General features: G+C 40.7%; 1 protein-coding gene across 3 annotated transcripts in view; it reads right to left on the bottom strand.

The window, feature by feature from the left end:
• SNX9 (sorting nexin 9) overlaps positions 1 to 12,971 on the bottom strand; it is a 44,861-nt gene extending 31,890 nt beyond the window's left edge. Inside the window, exon 1 of one of the 3 annotated variants that reach the window (XM_033144075.1) lies at positions 12,546 to 12,971. In XM_033144075.1, the coding sequence (XP_032999966.1) occupies positions 12,546 to 12,557 (12 nt within the window). In that variant the 5' untranslated portion in view covers positions 12,558 to 12,971. The remainder of the gene's footprint in view (positions 1 to 12,545) is intronic. The other 2 variants (XM_033144072.1, XM_033144074.1) reach the window with 2 other exon arrangements.
• Positions 12,972 to 26,188: the final 13,217 nt, after the last annotated feature.

The raw sequence follows: 26,188 nt of genomic DNA, 5'->3' as shown, positions 1-26,188 counted from the left end.
AAGGTCTCTTCTCTCCCCATGGAACTATCATAAGATATACCATCAGTTTCTGGTTTTGTCAAATGCAACAATGCTCATTAGGGACTGGCAGCAGCCTAAGAAGTTGCTGTGGATCAGCAGCTGAAAATTAGATCTTATTCTGCCATCTTATACCCATCCTCCATCTGCTGGACTCCACATCTGGTCCTGATAAGGCTTTGTTTCTTAGAAATGAGCCCCAACAATGCGTTCAGTTGTGGCATACACTATTTAATAGATGGCTGTGTTATTCATGCTCATTTCCATGCTTTAGTCAGGGATGGGGAACTTGATCCAACTGGAAGGTTTTCCCCCAACCCTGCAGGCCAACTTTGATTGGTGGGCACCTATTTATCAATCAGCTGAATCATTTTTATGTTATATGACAACTTAAAAGGGGCTCACTGAGCAGCTTTGAAGGCTAGCTGCAGCACCAATCAGTTGATTAGTGGTGACAGGAAGTCCCACTTACCAAGAAACTAACCAGGCCCAGAAGTCAGAGATTCCTGACTGCTGCTTTATTAAGTGAAGACTAAAAACAATGAGGGTGTTCTACTGTCAGGAAAAAACAGGGCAGTTTATCTTCATATTAGTGAAGTGCCTTATGCATGATAAAGAAGAAGAGTGTGGATTTGATATCCCGCTTTATCACTACCCGAAGGAGTCTCAAAGCGGCTAACATTCTCCTTTCCCTTTCTCCCCCACAACAAACACTCTGCGAGGTGAGTGGGGCTGAGAGACTTCAAAGAAGTGTGACTAGCCCAAGGTCACCCAGCAGCTGCATGTGGAGGAGCGGAGACCCGAACCCAGTTCACCAGATTACAAGTCTACCACTCTTAACCACTACACCACACTGATAAAAAGTTAAGTTGCAGCAGTGTTCTTCTCATAAATTGTTTGAAACCTTGAAAGCCAATGGGTTGTGGAACACAGTGGTAGACAGTGTTGCTAACTAGTCAAATTTTGACTGCAGAAACACCTGGTGATAATGCTGTCATGTTGTATAAAGTATTAACAAGACTGTCATTCTGCCGGTAGGTATCATGCTATGAAATAATTCAATAGAGCAGGTGATAGTAGAAAGCTGTCCTTACTCCACTTCCCTTGTTTTGAACTTTTTGCTAGGATTAATAGTGTAAACCAGTAATTCACTCTTGCTTTTCATTTGCCTTGAGCTCCCCGATTTCCTTCTCTACTAAGTTCATTAAATATGTACTTTCAGAACTTGCCCTAGTTTTGCACATTTCAAAAATGAAATATTGTTAGAATGAACTTTTGTTCAGAAAGTGTTTGTTCACTAAAAAACCAAAAACTAATTTCTTGATAGAGCATGAGACTCTTAATCTCGGACTTGTGGGTTCAAGCTCCATGGTGGGCAAAACATTTCTGCATTGCAGAGGGTTGGACTAGATGACCCTCATGCTCACTTCCAACTCTACAATTCTACGATTCTATGAAAAGTAACGAGTCCAAATTAACTACATCTGTTATAATGTAGCATGGGAAAGATGATAAATTTTGCCTAATTTTATGTAGACCATATATATTGTCCACATTTATTGCCTGAATGATTATGTGAGCCTTGTGCAAGGCACAGATGTTATTTAAACAATTATGAATATACAAACGTATTGTAGTAAGGAATTCATTCTTAGCACATAAAACTGGTTGGATTACTGTCAGGAAACCTGCCTGGGTGCTTCAGAAACAAATAGGGATGCCACTCTGGGAAACAATTACTAGCACTGTTGAGGGGAAATAAACTCTTCAGCAAAATGTAATTGCAACATGTTCCAAGTCTTTTCCAGACACAAAAACATTCTCAGAATATTTTTCCACATGGTTTCTAAAATCTCACTGACTATGCAAAATACATGCCTGTTGAAAATATATTTTAATGCTATTTTAACCACTGTTTTACAAATGGATTGTATATCTCAAATATTGTAATTCAATTGTCTTATATGTATTCTTTGTAAACCACCTGGAAAACATGGTAGAACAGTGATTCCCAATTAGGTAATTACTGAGGACCCCTTAATTTTCAAAAGCCAAGTCATGGACCCTCTACTTTTGAAAATTTTGATAAGTCTATGGTAGTTACCTGAGCAAAGCAATTTTTTGAAGAAACTGTGGGGTGGTCCCTAATATGCAAAGAATTTTAGGTATACTAAAAACAGACCATAAAAATTGTGATATTTTCAAAAATTGCCTATCCCCAGACAGTAGGAAAAACTTGTCTCCATCGCTCTACAACTGAATTAAGAAAACCAATTGTGTCTCTAACTTGCAGGTGTTCTATATGCAGAAGGCTTTTATGAGAGAGTATTCAAACATGCTGTTCCTTACTTGTAATCTGAGATGGTAAAAGGTAAAGGGACCCCTGACCATTAGGTCCAGTTGTGTCCGACTCTGGGGTTGCGGTGCTCATCTCGCGTTACTGGCCGAGGGAGCCGGCGTACAGCTTCCGGGTCATGTGGCCGGCATGACAAAACCACTTCTGGCAAACCAGAGCAGCGCACAGAAACGCCATTTACCTTTCCGCCAGAGCAGTACCTATTTATCTACTTGCACTTTGACATGCTTTCAAACTGCTAGGTGGGCAGGAGCAGGGACCGAGCAACGGGAGCTCACCCCGTTGCAGGGATTTGAACCACCAACCTTCTGATCAGCAAGCCCTAGGCTCTGTGGTTTAACCCACAGCGCCACCCGTGTCCCTAATCTGAGATGGTACATGTTAGCAAAACTTTGCAGCATATGGTTCTGCTAACTGAGGGATCTTGCACCTTCAAGACATACCGTAGTTAAGGCTTTGTCAGGACTTGATAAAGTATTGGTGAAGACTGAGTAGAAAGCAGCTGGAAATTTGTAATGTTGGTAATAGTAATAGTAGTAGTAGCAGTAATAATAATAATAATAATAATAATAATAATAATAATAATAATATATTTAGCTTTTCTGTGCCCAAGTTTCATCCCTGGTTTAAAGAGATTAATTAGTTCAATACAGTGCTTATTTGGAGTGAGGTTTTTATTCTTGCTGACTACCCAATAGAAACAACCAACTTTTGAATTTATTAGGATTCTGCCATGCATCTGTTTCCTCCCACTCCCAAATGTAGGCACACAGCTTCCCACAGAAAACGGGGGGGGGGGGGTCCACACAAGCTGCCTTTTGCACTATATAGGCCTGGGCGATGTATAGATACATCACCCAGGACCAGTATGAGGGGCAGACCGCAATGGTGGCTTGACACAGCAGTATATCACAAGTGAAACAACCACTGCTCTTGACTCCCTCCAGCTGGCATTAGAGGCAGAGGGACTCAGGAGTGGCAGTGGTTTCACCAACAATATACTGCTGAGTGAAGTCACCATCCCACTCTGCCCTCCTACCAGCACAGAGGGAGAAACAAGCTGCATTGGTGAGACGCTGATACAGCTTGTTCCTTCATACACTTTTAAAAACTGCTTGGCTGAGGAGTGCACAGCTGCCCCTGCCTCAGCCAACCAGTTTTATGGAGCCCCCGCCCTGCCAACGGCTTGCACAAGCAGTTGCAATTCCCCTTCGTAAAGCAGTTAATGGATCCCCCCAGCCCGCTGCTGGCTCGTGCAAGCCGGCAGCGGGGTTGGCGCTCTGTTAAAGTGCTCCCACCCCCCAGCTACAGGGAGCACCAATGCTTCTCCTATTCACATGCATTTTTTAAATAACCAGGCACTCTCTCCCCCCCTGCCCCAGATGTGTGCAACACTCTCTGTATGACTCTCTAATGCAGGGGTACTCAACCTTTTTCAGCCGGGGGCAGGTTCCCTGTCCCTCAGACCATGGGGGGGGGTGGCAAACTATATTTTGGGAAAAAATGAATGAATTCCTATGCACACTGCACATATTGTATTTGTAGTGCACAAAAAACAGGGGGGAAATGCAATATTGAAAATGAAGAACGATTCTAATCAACATAAAACTTTTAAGTATTTCAATACGTCAGGTACTAAACTCACTGGCATCAATTTTGGTATACGGTACCTGCAGAAATGTAGCCTGCACATGACTGTCTTCCTACCAGTATGTTGGAACTCAGTTCATGTTTCTTTTAGCATGACACTGGATTTTCTGGTGGTGCATCAAATTGATTCTGTGTCACACAGGTAAATGTTTTGGTAAATTTACACAAACTGATGTTCTAAATATGAGGTGTCATGACAAATTCGGAGCTCAGCATGTGGCCAAAGAATGTGTGAGACCAAACTGTTAGCAATTTCACACCTCCGATGCTTCATTTTGTGATTGGTATAATTCACATGCCTGTCTGAGAGGACTGTGGGAACGGAAGACAGCCTTATCTCTCTTCCGCTGTATGTAATTTGTAATGTACTTTTGCTTCCACTTCATTCTGTTTGTTCTCTCGGAGCTGGAGAACTGTCACCATTATGCCTTTGTCTGTACATAGTGTGTAAAGAAATAGTAGATTAGACTATGATGATTCATGCTTCTTGCTGTGTTAAGCTAGAAGATTAGTGAGCGCACTGGAGAACTGAGCACACTTTTCCAGGGTTGCGCATACTGGAGGACACTCCAACACAAACTGCATGCCTAGATTGCAAACCAGCTCACATTGATCTTCTCACTATTCAATACACCTTTTTGCATTTTGGGCATCGTGGAAAATTTGGGTCACTTACCGCGGGTTCCCCTGAGGGCAGCCGGAGGAGCAGAGAAGCAAAGGAGCAGAGCGAGGAGGAGGAGAATTGAAGGCTGCCTCTCCAATTCCCCTGTTGGATTTGTTTATTTGCAGGGACCTGCAGCTGCAATATGGCTCTGGAAGAGGCAGCACCTGCAGCTCGGCTTTGCGATGCGTGGTGGGTGGTGTGGAGGTCAGAGGGACAGGAGTTTGTCTGCTTGCAGCGGCTTTTCATTGGCCAATCAGTCCCCACACTGTGCTCAGGTAAACTCAGACACGGCTTTTCATTGGTTGAGCCACTGCATGTCAGCAGCGGCTCAACGAATGAAAACAAAATCGAAAATTCTCTCTAGTAGCACCTTAGAGACCAAGTGAGTTTGTTCCTGGTATGAGCTTTCGTGTGCATGCACACTTCTTCGTATCTGAAGAAGTGTGCATGCACACGAAAGCTCATACCAGGAACAAACTCAGTTGGTCTCTAAGGTGCTACTAGAGAGAATTTTCGATTTTGTTTTGACTATGGCAGACCAACACGGCTACCCACCTGTAACTTCAACGAATGAAAGGCCGTGTCAGAGTCTACCTCAGCACAGTGCAAGGACTGACCAATCAGTCCCGCGCTGCTGAAAAGCCATGTCGGGGATGCTTGCTGCCCTGTACTGCACTAAGGAAAACCGGACTCTCAGCGGGTTTTCAAATGGCCATGCGGGCCGGATTCATGACCTGATCGGGCTGCATCCAGCCCGTGGACCGTAGACTGAAGACTCCTGCTCTAATGAGTCAATAAAATGAACACAGTTCCAAGACGTTTTGCTCCTACATTGTTTTCTGAAGTTCTAAATTATCTTGGAAGAATATATTTTTAAAAAAAACTGCTGAGCTTTACCAAGCCTTTAAAAATGGAAGGAAGAAATCTGTTCTGTTAATTAAGGCCAAAGCAAAGAGTTTTATTCCCTACATGCAAAGATTCCTTGCCCTAACCAAAAAGAAATAAGGGTGGGGGTGGAATCCAGCACACCACCACATTTATGGAAATGTTGGGTTACCAGCACAGCAAGTAATGCCATTAAAATTGCAGAGAATATAACCATTTTCAGGAATGAACAACACCCCAAATGGCAAAATATACTATTTCTATCAGTCAGCAGCATGATGCAGCATAAAAGGACAGCACTTTCACAATTGTTTTCTTGCTCATCCTTGCAACAGGATGAGACTGCAAGAAAAAAGAATGACTGTCTAGGATACACAGTACATCCACATGAAGTAGAAGCAACAATGGGGCTGTCAATAAAGCTTCCATTAAGCACTACACACTGGCCACACTAACACACAACACTAAGCCAAACCAAGGCGTAATGTGAATAGACTGTTCCCAGGGAGAAAAATCAGTCACTTTGCTGTTCCCCAGTCTTTGGCTTAGCATGTCATCTGAATCATGGTTAAGCTCTCTCCTCCTTAACTATGATCTGTAGTCAAGGATTGTCCTAGGGTTACAGATCATGGTTAAAAAGGAGAGCCCTTAACCATGATCCTGGGTTCAAGTGACAAACTAAGCCAAACTTTGCCTTAGTTGTTGCACAGAACAAAAAGGACCAGGAGGGTGGAAAGTAGATGCAAACTTGCCTCCAAGAGACAGAATGTTCACAGAGTCCCTGTAAGCCGTAGTTTGGCTTATTGCATGGGCAAACCAAGCCATTATCATTTAAGAGTCCCAAGCAAGGAGGAAAGGGTAACATAGCTCAGTGGTAGAGCATATGTTTTGTAAGTAAGAAGCCCAGAGTTCAATCCCAGCCATCTCCAGGCATGGCTGGAAAAGACTTCTGAAACACTGTAAAGCCACTGCCAGCTGGCGTAGTAAGACAAAAGTGTGTTAAATTGACCAGTGGCTTCACTCACTGTAACACAGCTTTCTATTTATCTATCCATCATGAAGTTTGATATCTCCCCTTCAAGTACATGAGGGCTGCTTACAATAAAATATTGAGCCACTATAAAATAAGCTAAAGACTGAAAATATATAAAAGCAGCATAAAATTAATATTAGAGTAGAAAAAGCAAAGAAAAATTTAGAAGCCTAAGGAACATAAAAATGACATTACCTGACACCAAGCACACAAAGTGTACTTTTATGAGGAGAGCTTTCCAAAGTCCTATGCTTCCTACCATGTGAAATAGTTCTGCTCATTCTTATCTGATATGGGAACAATATGGGATGCTATCACAAATGTGTCCTAGGAAACACTCTAGCATAGGCCCTGCCGCAATTCCTGACACTGCTGCAGGTTAAGTTTTAAGGAAGGAGGCCTTCAGTTCGCTGCATCATCAGAAACCTGACTGAGCTGAACTTTGGCATGGCAGGAGTGGGCTTGATTTTCCTTTGTTTCAAAACCTTTTTTCCCCCCTGAGTCCATTCATATCAAGCTGGAGGAAAGGGGAGGGCTCACCATCATGAGTTCTAATATAATTGAAAAGTATAAAGGCACCATCTGGCCAGAACAAAGGAAGATTGTAACTGAAGTCATGTGTTCATGGTCCAAGATTATTTTTGTATCATCTGAAATCAATTAATGCCTGTTCATAGACTCCATTTGTAACTATGGGAAGGTATCTTTAAAAGGGATGCTCTACATAAAAATAATTATGTTTTATCCAGATGATCTCCAATTTTCTCAAATTTATGCCAAAGAAAAATAACTTCATTTCAATAATGGAAATGTCCTTTCCCCTTAACTTGTTACATAGGGATGCAAACAATGGCACTTGTTAAGAATGGTCATTTCTCAACAATTATGAAAAAATGAGGTGTGCTTGTTGTTCTCTGACACAAGATATTGGCAAAATGTGGCACAATTCACATTTCATTGTAAACCATAGTTAATGATTTACAGTAAATACACAGCTGATTCCCCTTGGTAAAGCATTATGTCTGAATTGGGGATCGTGATTCATGGTAAGCTAAGCTTTTCAGTGTGCCACAACACTTCCAGCTGTATTGTGTTTGTTCAGCATGTCATTGGAAATATACCAACTATTGTGAATTCACAATAAATTAGGAGGATCCAAAACTTTTCTCCCCATGGACCACTTGAGTGTGGCTGGGGGTCTCAGCAAACAACTTAATGGTTCTTCTGTCTCTTGCAACAATTGTAGGAACCTGTGCTAGATGCTGTTGTGATTTTTAATTGCATTTTTATTACTTTTATTTCTTATGTTGTATTGTTTTGTATTACAGTTAGAATTCTATAGAATTAACATTGTAAATGTTCTTCACAGACAACAAACTAACTAAATGAAACTTAGTCTATAGACGACAGTTTGGAAAACCCTGCAATAAATGTCAAGGTTTTGAGGTGTTACCAAACTGTGTCACAACAAACTAGCATGGTTACCTCACTAGAATTAGTTGTTTACAGAAGCAAGAGACTTTGCTTCTTTTGGGACACCTACTCTCAGATCACAGTACAGTAGTGTAAATTCTTACATTTACTGACAGAGTTGATGGAATGATGGTCCAGTTTTGCAACAACCAGCTAGACTATTGGCCTATATTAGTCTTCTAACCTTATGAGATCCTGACTATCCTAACAGACCTGTCCTCAAAAAGGGCAAAACCCCATTCTTGATTATGGCAAGAGAAACATTACCTCATTAACAGGAGGTTTTTCAGAAGAGGTTGAATAGCCATCTGTTATGGATGTTTTGGCTGAGATTCCTGCATTGCAGGAGGTTGGGCTAGATGACCCTCGGGTATCTTCCAACTCTGTAATTCTATTCTATTTGTCACTTGCTCACCTAAAGTAAACAGTTTTCCCAATTGCAAGAGCCAGGTCATCAAGTTGCACCCACCTCTTTCAGATTAACTCTGGACACACACACACACACATGAAAATTCTACATCATTGCACATATAGTACACTCATTTCACACAGAATGTGAATGAGATTTACATGGGTAGATTGAGTTGTCTGTCATTTAGCTTTACAGAGCAACTGGTCTTTTCAGCTTTGAGAAGCACATATTTGCAGCTAACCATTTTTTATTGCCTGAATCTTATCGTCCATGGACTTAAATGCTGAATTTCAATTTCTGAAATAACCAGGTTTAAATATCATCTAATTAGTTGTTTAAAATAGCACTTCTTTAATTTTTGAAAGTTAATTTTTGAAAATGTGAACATTGCTTCAGGTACCCGCAACTCATATTGAGAGTAAATAATTCAAGAATGTAAACAAAACAGACTATGAAACAATGTAGCACAAGCCTTCCATTTTTAAGCTTTTTATTATTCCTGAATGCTTCCCAGAATCTCAGATATATATTTTTATTTATTATTCACAGTACAATTTCACATAAGCAAACGATAGGGCAATCCTCATTTGACTTTAGAAAACTAGCCAAATAAAAGGATGCAGCAAGCTTCTATGTTTACACAATGAAGTTGCATTTGTTTGGCACTGAAACAATGATCCTTCACTTCCTTTCAACACTGAAGTAAGCAAGCACCAATTGGACTACGTTTCTGCTACTGCCTAAGCGGAAAACCTTCAATAGCTTTGGCTTTCAACAGCTGGCAAGAGGAAATTCACATTACACTCTGGTATTAAAAGTGCTTTGTAAATATATTTCCACGCATATACTGGAAAGGGACATCAACAGAGCACAGCACTATAAACCTGCAAAACTAAGCAATATCTTTAGATCTCAAAGTGTCCAAAATCTAGGCATACACTTCCGCTGATGAACAACTAAGGTAATATTTTTTTTCCACAGGAGGCATTAGACTCGAGAAAAAGTGCCTATGCAAGTCAAATAGACATGTTACTGTATCCAGGCTCTATCAGACACACAGTGCACCTCAAACTTTGGCTTCTCTTCCAAACTTACTCTACCCTTTGGCCCCTTCCCTCAGCTGATTGGCATGTTAGTGCACAGATTTTGTGTGCATGTGAGTATGTCCACCACTTTGCGTAAGGACTCACAGATTGAGGCTGAGAGACTGTGCACAGATTGAGGCTGAGAGACTTTCAGCAGGAATTCCTTCCTTCCTCTCATCCCAACTCATGCCCAGCTCAAGTACCACTCACCCAATGAGCTCTTCAATGGACTGCATACAAGAATGACTGCAGATTATTTATTATCTTTACAGCAGCTACTTCTCCACAGGTGCCTGGAGTCCTTCAGTAAGAATCTACATATGCCCCATTTTAAAGCAAGCCAATAAAGAAAAAGTTATAGCAAATTCCGCTAAGTGGTGGCAAGTGAAACAAAACTGCATTTCCAATTAGTGGCCTTTCTCTCCCGCTCTTCTTTTTCTTAAAGAAGGAAAGCATGTTACTTCATCAACTTTCTACTCAACTACTGCCAAAAGATACTTAAAACTATCAAAACAGTTACTTTTATTTTTCATTATTGATTTGTTCATTATTCAGCTGTCATTACACTTTTTAATATTATATTATATTATCCAGTGTCTAGGTCCAGACAAGGAAAGGAACTCAATTAAAATAAAACCAGAACAGCAAATTAAACAAAAAACTTCTATTCCAATTTTTGATATAAAATGGAAACCACTTGATTTCCACAGCCCTATTCACAATTATTTTTAAGACCTCATAACTGCACATCCTAGACTAGAAATAATGTTGTTGTTGTTGTTTTGTCATGTCCGACCAGAGCACGCCAGGCACTCCTGTCTTCCACTGCCTCCCGCAGTTTGGTCAGACTCATGTTGGTAGCTTCAAGTAATAATACAGAATACCAATAATTTCCATAATGAAAGTGTAAGAAAACAATCTACCTTGGTCATATACTTTAAACTGAGAACTCACACTGAAGGAGTTTCAATACTCTTTCTGTGGTTATTATACGTAAAAACACCACTTCAAAGGAAAGAGCTATCTATAGCCATGGATGAGGTAAGAGTATTACTCAGCAATTGTTCCTTGTGACTAGTTTTTTAAAACTTTGTCTTTACTCATTTTTTCCTTTCCTACTTGAATGCTGAGTACTCAAAAATAAAGGATAAACTACAAAGACCCTGATGCAGTTCTGAACATAAGGATCAATTTAATCAGTACTTATATCCAAGTTCCCTCTAATTTACTTTTCCTTTTTCAGTACTCATAATTCAAGCAGAAAAAGGAAAAGGAGTTGGGATCAACTTTTAAAAACTTGTCAGAAAAGTAACACGAGTGCACAATATGGCCTGAACTGGTCTGCAATAAAGAAGTGGACTGAGGCCCATTGTGATTGATCTGATATAGTCCTGCTTATGCCATGGATACAGTAAATCTAGATATATTTGCTTTGGCATCTCATCTATAAAATGGGATGAGTTGCCTGAGAGATATTGCAGTAATAATGAATTCTGTAACACTTTTGCAAAGTTAGAGCACTTCACATCACAGATAGCAGTAATAATTAACAGTGTTTTAGAGAGTGGTAGGCCTGTTGGTCTTTTGTTTTAGTTTCTGAAAGACTATTTAAGAACTTCAAGAATTAAACCACTTTTTAAATAAAGTCAACAGCTTTATCTGGGTAACAGAAGAGTCCAAAAGCATGTCTAAACTAAACATTAAAATGCCATTCTAAAGCATATGCATAAACTGAGAAGCAAACATGGTCTCTATACACCACATTTCATTTCCCCCTCATCATGTGTAGGTTGGAAATACTAGTTAAATACTAGTTCTAAATATACACGTGATCAAAACTAATGTATGATGTAATCAAGGAAAGGAAAGGAAAGAGGAGGTATTTAAAAACACCTGGTGGCCAATTTTTTATTGCTTTAGAACTAAAAACAGTAACAGAATGAAGTAGCGGTAGAATTTAAACATTTACAGTATGAAAACAGTACTGATTTTTTAAAAATTAGTTTCCACACAGACTATGGTAACATCAATCAGCTGCTGCTCCCTTGAGATATCTTAGCACTTTTCCCCGCCCCAGAAAAGTATTTTTGAAATGTTTTCTTACAACCCAGAAAGCACATGTAGGCTGTAACTCGAAACACACTAGTAGGAAAGACCAGTTGAACACTAGGGGATTTGCTTCCCAGTAAACATGCATAGGACTTGGCTGTTAGGATACTACCGGCTGTAATGTCTGCATTACTTCAAGCAACATTTCAGAATTACAAAATGGAACAGATACTACCACAGGGACAAGCAGTTAACTCGCACTGTGTACAAAATGTGATGACACCTAGAAATGGAGTTGGGAAGCAGGTTTTTTCTTTCTTCACTGAAACCTATTACTGTCTTCAAACCCTGAACTTGGGGAAAAGTTACTCACGGAGGAACAAGAGTGTTTGTCTCCTAGAGGAGAGGAGCCTTTAAACACAGCGAGTCATTCATTTCACTGTTTACCACGGATTAACGAAAATATCGCCAGTGGAAAGAAAACTCTTTCCAGAGGCACTCAGAAGTTTGAAGGCTGCTCTTCGCCAGCCATTCCTCCCGTTTGCTGAGCCCACAGCGGAGAGTTATGCTGGAGGCCCAAACGCACGTTTGCCCGTCTGCCTGGAATAGATAAAGCTGTGCCAAGTGACTTCAATTGGGGGGAAGGAAATGCCCCTCAGGCGCCGCCCTCCGCCATGCCCCGCTCCTCAAGCCAGCACCGGACCCCGGCGCGGGCGGGCAGGCAAGCCAAGAGTCCCACCAAAACGCCCTCCGGTTCCTCCCAACCCCAGAGAAACGCGCCCCACTTGCGAGCCGTTCCCTCAGAAACTACACCCCCCACCCACCCGAGTTATTTGAAAACAAACAAAAAGCGGGCGGCGCTGGTGAGGGGAGCGGGCGGAGAGGGAGGCTGCCGCGTGCAGGGTTCGCTTTCTGCTCACCTTGGTGGCCATGGCGGGGCTGCGTGTGCCACCCCCACGAGCAGGGAATGAGCTCCGGGGGGCTCCTCTGGGTCCCTCCTGGTGGGCCTCGGCGCTAGGGAAGGAGAGGGAGGAGGAGGAGGAGGGTGGCGGCGGTGGTTGCTGCGGCTCCTGCGCCCTCAACCAGCCAACCAGCCCCCGGCCGCCGCCGCCTCTTTCCCGGAGTTGGTCGGGCTCCCCCGGCAGATAGGAAGGCGAAGCAGCTCCTGAGCTCACGACAAAGCCGAGCCCCCTGCGCTTCCTTTCGCCTGCCTTTCTCTTTCCCTTCGCCTCTTCCTCGTTCGCTCGCCCATATCCAGGGGCGGAGTTTCACGGAGGGCGTCCCGAAACCCAGGCGAGGGAAGAGGGACGGGAAGGAGCCGCGGAACAGCTCTTTCCGAAGGCAACCCGCCCACCGACCCACCCTTCGCCGCGCGCACGTGATGCCTCCGGAGGCCGCCGCCGCCGCCGCCGTGGGCAACTTCTCCGCAGACAAGAGCCGTCAGCGCCCCCTTTTTGGTCCCCGTCCCCACATCCCGTCGCTGCCGACGTGGTCAGGACAAGCCCTAATACTCGTCGGCTAAACTTTTTCGACAGCCATAACATCGAAGTGTCTGTACTGATTCCGTAGCAAGCAGCAGCAGCAGCAATAATAATGATGATGATGATGATGATGATGATGATTTCGAGCAGCAACTAAAAAACTCTGCGCAGTGCCCCCGCCCCATCCATGTCTCCCGTGACACCGACAGGGTTAAGGGAAAACGCACAGCGTGTAGGCTACTGAATTTGTCGATTGCATAGGAGCCTAGAGGGTGGGGTGAGGGGACCTGTGGCCTATCAGATGCTGCTGGATCCAAGCTCCCATCATGCCTGACTTTATTTGCTATGCTGGCTGGGGCTAATGGGTATTGTCGTGCAACATCTGGAAGGCTAAAAGTTTCCCCATCATTGCTTCTAGATTACGATAAGAAACAACTGGAGAGCTTTTGTTTCATTGGCAGCACACATGTCGGCCCCGATTTCTTCTTCAGCCTCGACTGCTGAGGAGTGCTCTAGTAAGCCAGTTTAGGTGTGGGGTATGAGGGGATAGTTGTTTAAGGGCCAACCGGCAGCCTTCACGGACTAGATTCCACCTGTATGACTGTAACAATTCTCTGCTCCTTACAATTAACTAAACTCAATCCTAGGCTGTTAGGTACTGTATTCCTAAAACCCCTGAAATAAGTTGATCAACTGCTCATTTCTTGCTCCTTAATCTTAAATACAGTGACTTGAAGGACAATCCATTTATTTCATTGCAGCTTTGTGACCCCCTCCCCAGCGCTTCAGCTCTTCTATTGTTGGAGGGTGAAAATGTCAGGACAACTGCAGATCTCAGCAGAATGTGGAAAGCAAACAAAACTTTAAAAAAAGTTTGACTGTGCAAGAAACCGGTCTGACACAGGAAAAGCAACCACATTTCTCCATCATCTCATGTCTATCAGCCTCATAGCCTTGCAATTTCATATTTGTTCCTGAAAGTGAGATTTCTCCCCTGCTGAAATAAGGTAATTAGCAGGTAAGTCTCAATTTCAGTCATGCCACCTTTATAGTCTCTTGCTACTAAAGCTGAGTTCCATAAAGATTTTATGATGGGAGGGTGGGGTGGAATCTACTTGGTGGGCAGGGACACATAGTGGAGGCACTTTTCTTGCATGTTTCACAACATGAATTATTCTAGTCCAGGAGCACTGTGGCCTACTGAGATAATAACCAGCACATCATAGGATATGTGTAGTCTTAACTAAAGCAGAGAGTTCCAAAATGATTTTGAGTGCTACAATCTCCACCCAGCAAATAAACGTTCCACAATGAACATGTGACATAGGGTGTTGAAGAGATGGATAGAAGAGGGTGAATGAACCTTGCTATAACTTAGCTAGGGAAGTGATTAGGTTTCTCTGACTGATTTTTCATATCATAGCTGGTGCTTAAATTTGTCCACATGGTTATAAAAGAATTGATGGTTGGTCTGCAACTACTGGTATTCTTTGTGGCTATATCTGTGTTGAAGTAGAAGGAATGGTGTTTCTCCACTTAAAATTGTATCCTACTCGCTCCATTTTGTGGCAATGGCCTTGTTAAAAACTTTACTTCTTAAAAAATAAGTTGTGACAGATATATATCAGGATGTTTTGCGGTTCATATTTCAGGTTGAAAAGGGACATTAAAAGTGATCCTCTGATTTATCAAAACTCCCAAAAATCTTAACTTCATGCCACTGCCAATTTAATCCAGTGGAGGAATCTGATACTTGGTGCTTACCAACTCTACAGCCTCTGATGATTATAGAAGCAGAAGAGAGCTGAGTAAACAATGTCAGGTATGTTATATCTGCTAGTCATCATCAGCATGTGATGAATACATGGTGCAGTGCATGATGATATCATCACATAATTACATCATTATATAATGACTTTTTAAAAATTCATCCAAAATCAGGTAAGATTTTTCACACAAAGCAAAGAAAGAGCCTCAACTGCCCTGAGCAAAGTGGTTTTAGAAAATATAAAATTAAATCAAAATTGGAAGGTCAGAATTGTTAAAAGCTGTATGGATACCAGAGAAGGTGTAGGATTGCTAGTCCTACTTTTTCTGGCAAGGCTCCTGTCTTTAAGACCTATGTGAGAAGCTCCAAGTGAAACATTTCTCGTCAGCACATCTCCATGATGGGGAAAGCTAAAAATAACTGACAATCAGTAATTTAAAGATGATGATTGTAACTTTTAATCACACAGACATAAGGATCCATTAAAATGAGTTTTGCAGTGCAAAATGTGGAGCAAAACTTGGTGTTACTAATTTTATCAAGGAACCTGAGAGTCATGCACAAACCATCTACCTCTGCCCAAGAGGGAATGTAAGTAGCAGCCATACCTGCAAAACCACTCTAGTTTAAGACAAAAATAGACAGGTACAGTACAGTACAGTACATTTGTTGCTCTGAATGTTCTTTTTGTCTAATGTAGTATGTAACTTAACAGTGCAGTCCTCTATACATGTCTACTCAGAAGTAAGCCCTGAGTTAAATGGGGCATACTCCCACATGATGGTGTATGATTGCAGCCTTAAACCAGAACTTTAAATATAGATACAATGAACTATGCAAATCATAAACATTCAGATACAGCCATTTCATCTTGTTTAAGAAAAATAAATCATATTAATACTATGAGACTCTAAAGCATATTATAAAAGGATAAGATCCTGCTATCTTTGCAACCCTACCTTCAGGTACAGTCTTGGTTGGGAAATCGAGTTACAAATTTATTTTTGTGAATAAAAATAACTGTGTATAAATTGTTACTAATAAGAACACTTTCCTTATTAGTAACAATTCACTATTTTTATTCAGTGCTCTAATCACTCATGCATTTCACCCTATTTAAAACTCCCCCAGAAGGAAACATTAACGTCATGGTATTTCCTTTTAAGTACTGTATTTCATCAGAGTAAATTTAGCTTTTCAGATAGGGCAGCAGTAGTACAAGGCAGCCCCATCTTCCTCTTTCAAAATCCCCCCCCCCCAAATCATTAAGAAAGCATTTGTTGGCCTGATTACACTCCCTACATCCCGCAAAGGACCTAAATACTGGTTGCATTTTAATGAACTGCCTTTCTCTGTGCTTTTATACAGATATAAAATGACAACAATTGTACAAAGGCATTTTTAATAAGCTGACAGACGTAACACAATTAAATTCAGGTCTTAATTGTAGAGACTGGAGGCTGTTACATATTTCCAAAATAAGACGAGGCAGTGTTTCATGTACCGGTAATTTTGAAATATTTTATTTGCAGGACAATCTCACCTGTGCCCAACACAGGTTATTGTCAGTTTTGGTTATTGTTGGTGCTTTTTTTTCTTAAAAAATGTTTAGGGGTACTCTAATTTTCCTACTCATATTGAAATAATGCCCCTCAATGAGGCCAAACTTAGATTCACAAAATGTTTAGGCGTATGCGTGCCCCTCAGGAAAAAAGCACTGGTTAGTGTTATTAAGTAGTGGGTGGACATAGCAGAATCAGAATCATTACAGAAATACCTTATCTGTTATTAAAGTTGAATGCTAGCTCTTGGATAATTGAGGCCAAAGGCTAAATAGCTGGGAATAGAATTTTGACTTGCAGATGCATTGGTTCAAAAATAGGAGAGTATAACCATATTAATGCAGATTGCTCTCAGATAACAATAATAAAGGATAAAACACACTTTTACTCCAAATTATACCATACCAAGGATGAGAACCAATAAACTGAATCTAAATTCAGATATGACTGAGGCAATGTTTGTTGGTTAGTTCCCTAGACTTGATGGATGGGTAGTAGCCTGCTCTTGATAGAGGTATGCTCCCTCCAACGGAGCAGGTATGTACCGTAGCTTGTGGTTACTTTTGAATCCATTGCTGTTGCTTGAGGCTCAGATGGCCTTGGTGGTGCAGAATGATTTCCATCAGCTTTGACTGATGGCCCAGCTGCATCCCTATCTGGATGGAAATTGCCTAACTTCTGTTGTCTACATTCTGGTAATCTCTAGGTTAGGTTACTACAATGTATTATACATGGGGCTGTCTCTAAAGACGTTATGGAAAAAATCTGGTGCAAAATTTAGTGGGCCACTGTTGCTCACCTGGGCAATACAGTTTGAGCATATAACACCAATCCTGGCCCAACTGCACTGGCTGCCAATCAGTTTCTGGGCCCAACTCAAAGTGCTGGTTTTGACTCATAAAGCCTTAAACGGCTCAGGGCGGCAAAAGCTCAAGGACTGCCTCTCCCCATATAAACTGACGTGGACCCTGCAATCATAATCTGTTCTTCATGTGCTCCTTCCATGAGAGGTCCAGTGGGTGACAACACCATAATGGACCTTTTCTGCAATGCCTCCCCATTTGTGGAATGCTCTTCCCAGGGAGGCTTGCCTGACACCTTTGTTAGATATCTTTAGGCACCAGGCAAAAGCATTCCTCTTCTCCCGGGCCTTGGGGTAATTAAACATTCTATGGTCTTTGAAACTTTGGGGTATTGTTTTGTTTGTTATTATGTTATGTATTTTTGTGTTTTTATATGTGATCCTTGGATGAAGGGCACATAGAATTTTAATAAACAAACAAACAAACAAACAATGCCCTGATATTATCTTTATGAAACAGTTTTATTTACCAACCACCCTGAGCAGCCATAGAGCAAATTTTGAAGATTGGATATTGCTAAACCTGGTTCAACTAGCTTCTAGGTTTTTGTTGCTGTCAAGCTTTAGCTCTTCTTTCATTCCCAAATAAAAGCTCCAGGTTTTGGGCAGCCCTTAGCAAATGATGGCTTGTGGGCTCACCTTATCTACCAGACAGAAGGAGATAGTTGTGTCAGTGGTCACTGTGCATTATGGTGTTGTGAACGATGATGGACTTGCTCAACAGCAAAGCTGACAGGATGATATTGAGCCACTCCTATTTTTTCAACCTAAACTACCTCAAAGGAAATTGTGAGGGGGCAGATGACATAACCTGATGTTTGCCACTTTGAACTATTCAAAGAAAAGGTAGAACCCAAGAGCATTGCTTTTTCATACTACCGGTAATTTTGTTTCCAAGAACCCTAAAGGTAAAGGTAAAGGGACCCCTGACCATTAGGTCCAGTCACAGACAACTCTGGGATTGCAGTGCTCATCTTGTTTACTGGCCCAGGGAGCCGGTGTACAGCTTCCGGGTCATGTGGCCAGCATGACTAAGCCGCTTCTGGCGAACCAGAGCAGCGCACGGAAACGCTGTTTACCTTCCTACCGGAGCGGTACCTATTTATCTACTTGCACTTTGATGTGCTTTCGAACTGCTAGGTTGGCAGGTGCTGGGACCGAGCAATGGGAGCTCACCCCGTCACAGGGATTCGAACCGCCAACCTTCTGATTGGCAAGTCCTAGGCTCTGTGATTTAACCCACAGCACCACCCGCATCACCACCAAATTGTCTAAATGTTTATTTGTAGTGATGTAGCAAATAAGTTCTCATTGACATTGTTTTATTACTGAGAAAAATGGCTGTAACAGTCCCTGCAAAGGATGATTTGAAGCCTCTTGTATTATAAATGTAGAATATGCTCTTGAGTTTCAGTTAGTAATTGTATCAAATGTAATACCCAAGAGCTATAATCCTGGGCACAGTTAGACTGTTAAAACCCTTTTGTAGTTGGAGGGATAAAAGTAGCTGAACTGTGCATGGGATTGCAGCCAAAGAGAGCTGCCAAAACAGATTGCTCTCCCCACAACTTGCAACACACAGTTTACTGGATAACATTCTGCTGCTTGAGTGCACCTAAGAAAGATGACACCACCATACCATCTACTTTACAACTTGTCAGATTTAAATGGCACATGTACAATTTGTCTCAGTCTTCCACCTTAAAATGCACTTGCAAATTTTGTTCCCAACTCACCCCAACTGTTATTGATGGTCTTATTCTGCAAACCTTACAATCATTCTGCCATTCTTACAATGTAGCTTTTCAGACCCACAAACCTGGAAAATGGAAGTAGGAAGAATGGGGGTGAAGGAGTAGGCTCAAATCTGCCAGCCACACTCATTGACCTAGAAGAGTTGCATCCAAATGTTTTTTTTATTGCTGATGGTTTTAATATTTCTTGTAAAGTGCTTAAAGGTTTTATTACAGTCAAGTGGTTTATAAATTTTGTTCAATAAATAAAATAACAAAACCATGCTCAAAGGTACTGTCTTCTTTAGTTTACATATTCCAGGGCTTATCACTAACATTCAGCAGAAGTACTGATACTGAATATTGACTGAAACTAAATTTTGGTCTTTACATGAAATGTAAATTGGTACTGGGAAGGAAAAGTATGTTTGTTTCCACGCTGATCAATCATTGCTCAGTAGGCAGCAAAACAAAGTGGGTGTCCGCTCACCCACCCCACTCACACAGGAAACCAAAGACCACCACAGCCAACCACAAATGAACAATCACACCCTACGCCCAACCCCAACCTCTCTCACCACCAAAGGAGCACAAGCGAACAACAGAGAACCTGCACAAACGACGCTGACACCAAACCCTACATATATCAAGTAAAGTAGAAACATTGCCACCCCACCCCACCCATCTTTCCATCCCCTCCACCTCCCCCCCTTTCTTCCTAATGTCTCAACAAACGAAACTGATGTGTAAAAATGTTACATGGAAAAATATGAGAGAGACATTGCATATACTTTTGTAAAACAAGAAAATCCATAATAATAATAATAATAATAATAATAATAATAATAAACAAAGTGGGTGTCCTTACCTGTTGCAATAGAATGTTAGGCTTGAAGGTTCACTGTCAAACAGCTTAATCTTATACATAGTTATTCAGAAATGAGTCCGACTGTGCTCAGTGGAGCTTATTCCAGGATAAACATGCATAGGCTTGCTGCCAAAACCTATATAAAGCTGGGCAATAACTTTTCACAACTATAACACTTCTCAATATACTTTTAGAACATTATTTTGTGGATAATCAATGCTAAGATGTTACATTTTGATTAGGACATAATATTTTATAGGGCCAGGCCTAGGTACTAATGACTTAAAAGAATGTCGTTGGAACAATAAAATTAATATGCATTGTAAATCTCTCTGAACACCTTGATTGTTTTCAGGACTGCCCAAGACATTTTGCTGCTCAAGGCAAAGGATATCATGATACCCCACCCCACCCCATTCCATTCACAGAAGCTGAAGATAATGACAATTGATTGACATACATAACTCCAGTGCTATTTTTCTAGAAAAAGAGGTGCTGGAACTCACCATGAACGCCTCCCTTGTTCTCTTATAATCGCAATGGTGCTTACCTGAGAGGTGCTAGAACTGAGTTCCACCTGAAAAAAGCCCTGCATAGCTCCATACATATAGATGGAAGTGTACACAAACGTACATGTACACACACACACACCTTGTTTGAAAAGCATTTATTGCAGATACAGGAGTATAGTTACCACAAATACGTTAGCTCCCCAGGTTTGAAAGCATAATCTAAGATAACAAACAAAATAATGATCATGGCAAAAAAATCTGGAGAATGTACTTTCATACACACAGTGTGCACTAATTGCCAAGAAACAACTTTTATTAATGTAATTGTGGTTTATTATTTATGCCAAAATACACAAAAACCACTTGCGGAGTACTCTTCCAAATGTTGAGATGTCTGTGGACAAGTAGCTTGATGGGAATGTGAACAAGTGCAAGATTGTTAGACGATAGTGCTTGCAAAATGTGAGAATGTATTTCACTCTGCATTCCCTAAGGATCCAAAATGGATTCGTTCAAACAACTTTGACCAAATGGTCCATTGTACTCGCAGGAGGTTTTGCTTTGCACTTTGTTTCTGGTAGTCCAATCTGTATAGGCAAGTACATGGGAGTGCTTAGCTTCACCCTCTTAACAGAGGGCGGATTAATAGAATTTGGAAAACTAGTAACAGTGGCCAAACTCTCTTCTCAAAGTGGTGAAAAGGAAAATACTGGTGGTTCAGATAACTTTGCCCTGTCTGGTTCCTGTTCTTATGTATAGAAACACCTGAAAAGAAAAAAAAATGAAGCTTTCGCAATCTGATTTTATCCCTTTGTGCTGTGATTTTTTTCTGTGGAGGTGTATTCTGATTTGCTTTAATATCTGTATATAATTGGTTATCTTTCTTGCAATATTTTCAGTAAATGTTGTTTTTTAAAGGGAGCGGGGAGAGGATAATCATTTTGAGGTTCCTAAGCAGTTTATTAAAGCAGTAGAAGACGATACAAAACAGATACCGGTATATTGCTGCTTAAGTGAATTTGCTATTTTACATTTAAGGATTCAACTACTGTATACAACAACCCATTTAATACACAATTTCAGATACAGTACTTTTTAAAAGAATGATGCTAGTTATTTTATAAATATTGGAATTTTTACATTGCAACAGGGCCTCTGTTTTGTATGAAGGTCATGGAAAGGACAAAATTCAGGAAGATACTTTTTCAAGCACCAGAAAGGAAATTTACTTGTCATAACCCCCAACAAGATGGATAGTATCCTGCATTTGTTTATTCCTTTATCCTAGCAAAGAAGTCCCCCCCCCCCTTTTCCCATTCCCACAGATTTGGCTAAAAATCTTGGAATATTACTCAGAAAATTCTTACCTTTTTGTGCTGTTAGATTGTAGCAGGCACACATTAATTTTCCTTCTGCGCAAAACCTTAGTATATCCAATAGGCACTTTATGAATATTTAATTCTGATGTGCTTAAAACTGCAATCAAATTTCCCTTTTAAAAAATGATATTTTTAGACCACTTTTAAAGCAGTTTAAAACATAAAACAAAACCAAAATACCATAATCATTAAAAATCATTACTCTGGAGCAGCCGCACTGAAGGTTATAATGGCACTACTCCAAAACTAAATGATTTGAGAATTGCAGCTTTATTGCCTAAGGAGTAACAGGGGAAACCTGATCAGTCTCCTTTTTTGATTAAGAGAACAGTACTCCAAGAATATCTGTCTTGCAAGGCACAAATAAGCAGGTGGCTAAGAAACAAACTTCTTATGGCACAATTTTTTCTATGTGGCTTTAGCTGTGGAGGAGAATAGAAAACTGAGTGGGTTAAATTAATTTCACAGAACACATTTCTCAGAAATGTTGAAGAAGAAAATTTCAGTGTTCTTAAGCAAAACTATTTGATATCTTTGATATTTGAAACTATCTTAATTTTGAATGACATAAAAACATTTTTAATTTGAAAAGCTACATTAAGGAAAACCACAGATTATTTGTCCCAGAATGTTGGTGGGTATTGACATTTGATGTTTGTTTGGAGATAATAGATCACCAAAGTCAACATTTTCTAACAGAAAATGTTCATCTTAGAAAATGTTGATCGTGCACTAAACTTTAGCCTGGGTTAAACAGAAAGCAAAATTAGTAACGATTGTGGAGTTGCAGAGCTTCCTCACTGAAATCAAATGGACTTTTGACATGCTTAACTTGGTTGAGATCATGCTCACTTCTTGGAGTGCCAGTAAATACAGGTGAAACTCGAAAAATTAGAATATTGTGGAAAAGTTCATTTATGTAAGCAATTGTTTTCATTAGCTACTGGAGTTTAATATATGAGATAGACTCATGACATGCAAAGCAAGATATGTCAAGCCTTTGTTATAATTGTGATGATTATAGTGTACAGCTGATGAAAACCCCAAAGTTGAAATTGTTAATTTGGGGTTCTCATCAGCTGTACGCCATAATCATCACAATTATAACAAATAAAGGCTTGAAATATCTTGCTTTGCATGTCATGAGTCTATCTCATATATTAGTTTCACCTTTTAAGTTGAATTACTGAAAGAAATGAACCTTTCCACGATATTCTAATTTTTCGAGTTTCACCTGTATGTACGTGGCATTTAGCAACTATTGTTTGCACTACATCTGCAGACAGTATTGTCTAGCAAAACTCAGGTCATGTCTCTAAGACCACTTTGTATAAGCCTTCAACCAGTTATGGATTATTATTATTTTAAGGGACTCAAGCTCTGAACTGTTTAGAAGCTACAGAGCAGCCTGCCAATTAATCTGGATGTCTGACAATGTTTACCATAGCTCAGTGGTAAAAGCATCCGTCTTCCAGGCAGAAAGTCTCAGACATCTCTCTAGGTATCATCATCTCTAGGTAGGACTGGAAATATCACCTGTCTGAAATCCTGGAGGAGAGAACCATTTATGCCATTGTGAGTTCTTTGGAGGAAATGTAATAACAATTAAACATCTGGTTACAAATGAGTCTGTTTCTCTCCAATGCATGTACTCAGGTATGTGAGAATATGCACATATTGTTCCTGAAGGACACTGTATCACTGGTGTACCTTAAGCGCAATTGTTGAAAACAGCATGGGGCTACTGTCAGAAGCACTATTGTTGCTTCATGCGTCCCACTGACTTTGCATTCAGAACAGATTCTGGCTCTGAGCCCTGCTGGCATTGTGATTGTCTACAATATCTGCACAGTTTGGAGCAACGTGGAGTATGTCCATATTGGCCTCGTTCTCTACCACTGATGCCCTTCTTGCTTGATTTGTTGTTGAGGTTATGCCAATCATTGTTTGTATTCTCTTAGAGCCTATTTGTTTGTCTATCTGTCCTTAAATTGAGCTCAAATTTGGATTATATCTTTAATTTAAATTAGTAGTTATTGTTATTCTCAAGGAATAATTTACTAATCTAGGTTTGTCTTCGGAGTCTATTTCTTAATTTGTTGTTCTCATGATTTAATATTGTGATTTAATCAAGTAATACATTGCTCCAGTTCACGCTTCCTCAACCTCGGCCCTCCAGATGTTTTGAGACTACAATTCCCATAATCCCTGACCACTGGTCCTGCTAGCTAGGGATCATGGGAGTTGTAGGCCAAAAGCATCTGGAGAGCCGAGGTTGAGGAAGCCTGCTCTAGTTCATGGTGAACAACCTGCAACCTGGGAGACACATGTAGCTCCCGATCTCATTTTATGTAGCCCAACACCTCCTGAAGCCACCTGTTCTTCCTTCCCATCAGACTTCTTCCCTTATTATTTCTTTTAAAGTGCCCCCCCCTCTTTCTTGTGTGGTTGCAGAACAATTGAAAGGGGTAGGATTAAATTTGATTAAAAAATAACTTTATTTTCATTCTTAGCTGTATGTCTTTGGGAAAGAAGTCAGCCGACTGAGCACAAATTGGCAGGCTTCTACCATATATGTATGTGTGTGTTGATATATGTGTGTGTACTGGTTCATATAGGCATTGAAAAGTCCTGTATACTTATTTGGGAGTTACCCCATCAAACTTCATGGGGCTTACTTCCGAGTACTGTGACAGAAAAGTTTGTTTTCTTTTTCTTTTTTTTCCTGCCAGCAAATGGTTAACGAACTGCAGCTTCTGATTGGCCAAGGTTCTAGGAGTGGGAAGTTGGAAAGGAGAGGATTTGGAAAGACAGTTGGGTTAGTTGAGGGAGTAGGTTTTTGAAGTAGGTTGGGAGGATAGGTAGGAAGATAGGGAGTGAGAGGAGAGAGAGTTGGTTCTGGGTAGAAACATCCACTCTCAGGAAAATATCACAAGCTAGAGAAAGGAGTCTCTGAGCTTAGTGTGAAGGACAGTGTGTGGTGTCCTGTAAGAGTAATTAGGCCAGGAATTAATTGGGAGGCTGAGGCAGGAGAAGTAGAAGCTGTAAAGATATATGTCTCCTTAGGTCTGAAACTTTGGGTCTGTTACTTGGAGTACCTCAGGATTACGGTTGTCTAAACGGTGTGTAACTGACAGAAAATACCACCTTGTTTAAGAACCAAAGTATTAAGTTAAGAACCAAAGTATTATGGTAAGCGGTAACAGCTGGCAACAACTGAGAAAGCACTGAAGTGAAATAACATAATCTGAAGTATCCTATGTTTTACCCACTCGTGTCATAAACTTCCTTTGTTAAATAAAATCTTTATTGTTTATTTGAGCAAATCTTGCCTGACACTCCAGATTTTTAAGTTTTACCTCACACAAGTCCCCCACAAGACAATCTGAGGTAGTTTATGGGAATTCGTGGAATTGGTGTTCTGTGAGGTGGGTGCACTATTTTTTAGTGAGGGCTGGCCCAACAGCACCAGGGAGAAAAGGGCCGTTGAGCCGTCTCATATTAAACCTACAAAGGAGATGGAATTCTATTCTGAGGTAGCCATAGTGAAAACTAAAGCGGGGTGGTATTTATTCTGGATTAGTTAATTCAGAACACTTCTGTCCCTGGGCCTGCTCATCATCAGCTCTGGCTCCATACACCAGCATATGGCCCTAACACATTTCCCTCAGGAGAAAGCAGACTCTGGCATAAAAATGTCACCTATTTGTGTTAAAGTTTAAAGAAGAAACATTTTACCTGCTACAATTTCTGCTACTTAAAACCAAAGTAGCAATGCAGTTACCTGGAAATATAGCCTTCCAGAGAGTACATTTCTCTGTTTAATAAAAAACAAAAAACAGAAGCAAATGCCAACCTTAACTCGGGCTAATATTTACCACCTTTTTGCAGAATACACGAACTCCAGTGTCCTTAGCACTGGCACCAATTCATGACTCTAATTTGCTTACTGGGAATTGATTTGTTTCATAAGTAGTTCATGCACTCATTTTTATATTTTTTTAATATGAAGGAGGTATATCAAATATTAAAATAAAAACTATATTAATAAGTGTGGATGTGTGGGTGTGTTAAATAAGATAAGCAGAAAAACAACCATCTTTTGTCCCCGTCCCCCTGAGTATTGGAGTGGTTTGCATTTATATATAACATTGAGGTTTATTGTAGTGTACAAATATGCAGCAGCCATTATAATACTACCTTGTGACTACACCACAGGTTGCTTTAACCATGGTTTGTTGAAGAAGCCAGGATCCCTCTCACAGATTATCAAACTAAGCACAGTTTGTCTCAACCCCTGACACTTTCATGAGACTATTAGTCCCCCACAAAAGCAATAAAGCTTTTTAAAGCAGAGGTTGGATGGCCATCTGTCATGGATATTTTAGTTGAGATTCC

The sequence above is a fragment of the Lacerta agilis genome, chromosome 3 (assembly GCF_009819535.1).
Source record: "Lacerta agilis isolate rLacAgi1 chromosome 3, rLacAgi1.pri, whole genome shotgun sequence".
NCBI classification, from domain to species: Eukaryota; Metazoa; Chordata; class Lepidosauria; order Squamata; family Lacertidae; genus Lacerta; species Lacerta agilis.
The sequence above is the reverse complement of the archived record's forward strand: the minus strand, read 5'-3'. Positions and strand labels throughout refer to the sequence as shown.